Raw genomic sequence first — 1036 nt, forward strand, 5'->3', positions numbered from 1 at the left:
TACTTCATCATGAATTATTGTGAATATACTCAGCATCATCATGGACGTATAAATCACTTGACGGGAATTTCCTCTTGCAATTCTTCCCTGACCTTATGCTCATGTAGGTCACGTGCCTTGAGGATACAAGAGGGATGTTGCTTGAACGGGCCAAGAAGAGGAAGATAGTGCTGGTGCCCGGAAACGCCTTCATGGTGGATCCCAGCAAGCCGTGTCCATTCATAAGAGTCTCCTTCTCATTCAACACTATTCACTTGATGGACGAGGTACGGTTTATGTTGTGTGTAACTGGATGTTCTCTATACTTAATTGATAGACTTCAAAGTGAAATATGAAAAGAAAACAATGATGTGGAATGTTGACTGAAATAAATTTTAGTTAGCAAAATCATTGGGAAACGAATGCTGATTTCCCTGTAGTTTTAGTTAATGGATTGTTTTTTAGTAATGGATGTTTGTTTAGCGTAAATGTTCTTCTTTGTCTTACAGGCTATGAAGAGGCTTGCTGATCTCATTAAAGATGAAATTGAGTTCAACGCTTCCAACGGAAATAATTCCTCGTAAGAATGCGACCTTATGATACGGGATATGTGCCATTCCCTACTAACTGAGATATATTGTTAGAGGAGATAAAAGATCTAAACAGACTCAGCATCTTTTTAATCCAACTTTGGTAAAGCTGACAATCAACAAAGAGATAACGAGTCACTGATTGAGGACAGTGTGCGCATATATGCGTATATTTTCATATAGACTCTCTTTCTCTCTATCAATCTATCTATCTATCTATTTACCTTTATTCATCTCTCTAGCTATCTAGCTATGTTGAGCTTTCTTTAGCTTTTTAAATTCCTCTCTCTTTGCCTCTCTCTCTCTCTCTCTCTCTCTCTCTCTCTCTCTCTCTCTCTCTCTCTCTCTCTCTCTCTCTCTCTCTCTCTCTCTCTCTCTTCTTCTCCCCCTCTCCCTCTATCCCTCTCTCTCTCTCTCTCTCTCTCTCTCTCTCTCTCTCTCTCTCTCTCTCTCTCTCTCTCTCTCTC

At 39.9% G+C, this 1036-nt stretch overlaps 1 protein-coding gene across 1 annotated transcript in view; it reads left to right on the forward strand.

Moving 5' to 3' along the window:
- LOC122264219 (kynurenine/alpha-aminoadipate aminotransferase, mitochondrial) overlaps nucleotides 1-646 on the forward strand; it is a 6868-nt gene extending 6222 nt beyond the window's left edge. The window contains exons 10-11 of the mRNA XM_043033013.2: nucleotides 108-266; nucleotides 489-646. Of these exons, the coding sequence (XP_042888947.2) occupies nucleotides 108-266; nucleotides 489-563 (234 nt within the window). The 3' untranslated portion in view covers nucleotides 564-646. The remainder of the gene's footprint in view (nucleotides 1-107; nucleotides 267-488) is intronic.
- Nucleotides 647-1036: the final 390 nt, after the last annotated feature.

The sequence above is a fragment of the Penaeus japonicus genome, unplaced genomic scaffold, assembly GCF_977035675.1.
Source record: "Penaeus japonicus unplaced genomic scaffold, GWHDUDI00000001_assembly GWHDUDI00000005, whole genome shotgun sequence".
NCBI classification, from domain to species: domain Eukaryota; kingdom Metazoa; phylum Arthropoda; class Malacostraca; order Decapoda; family Penaeidae; genus Penaeus; species Penaeus japonicus.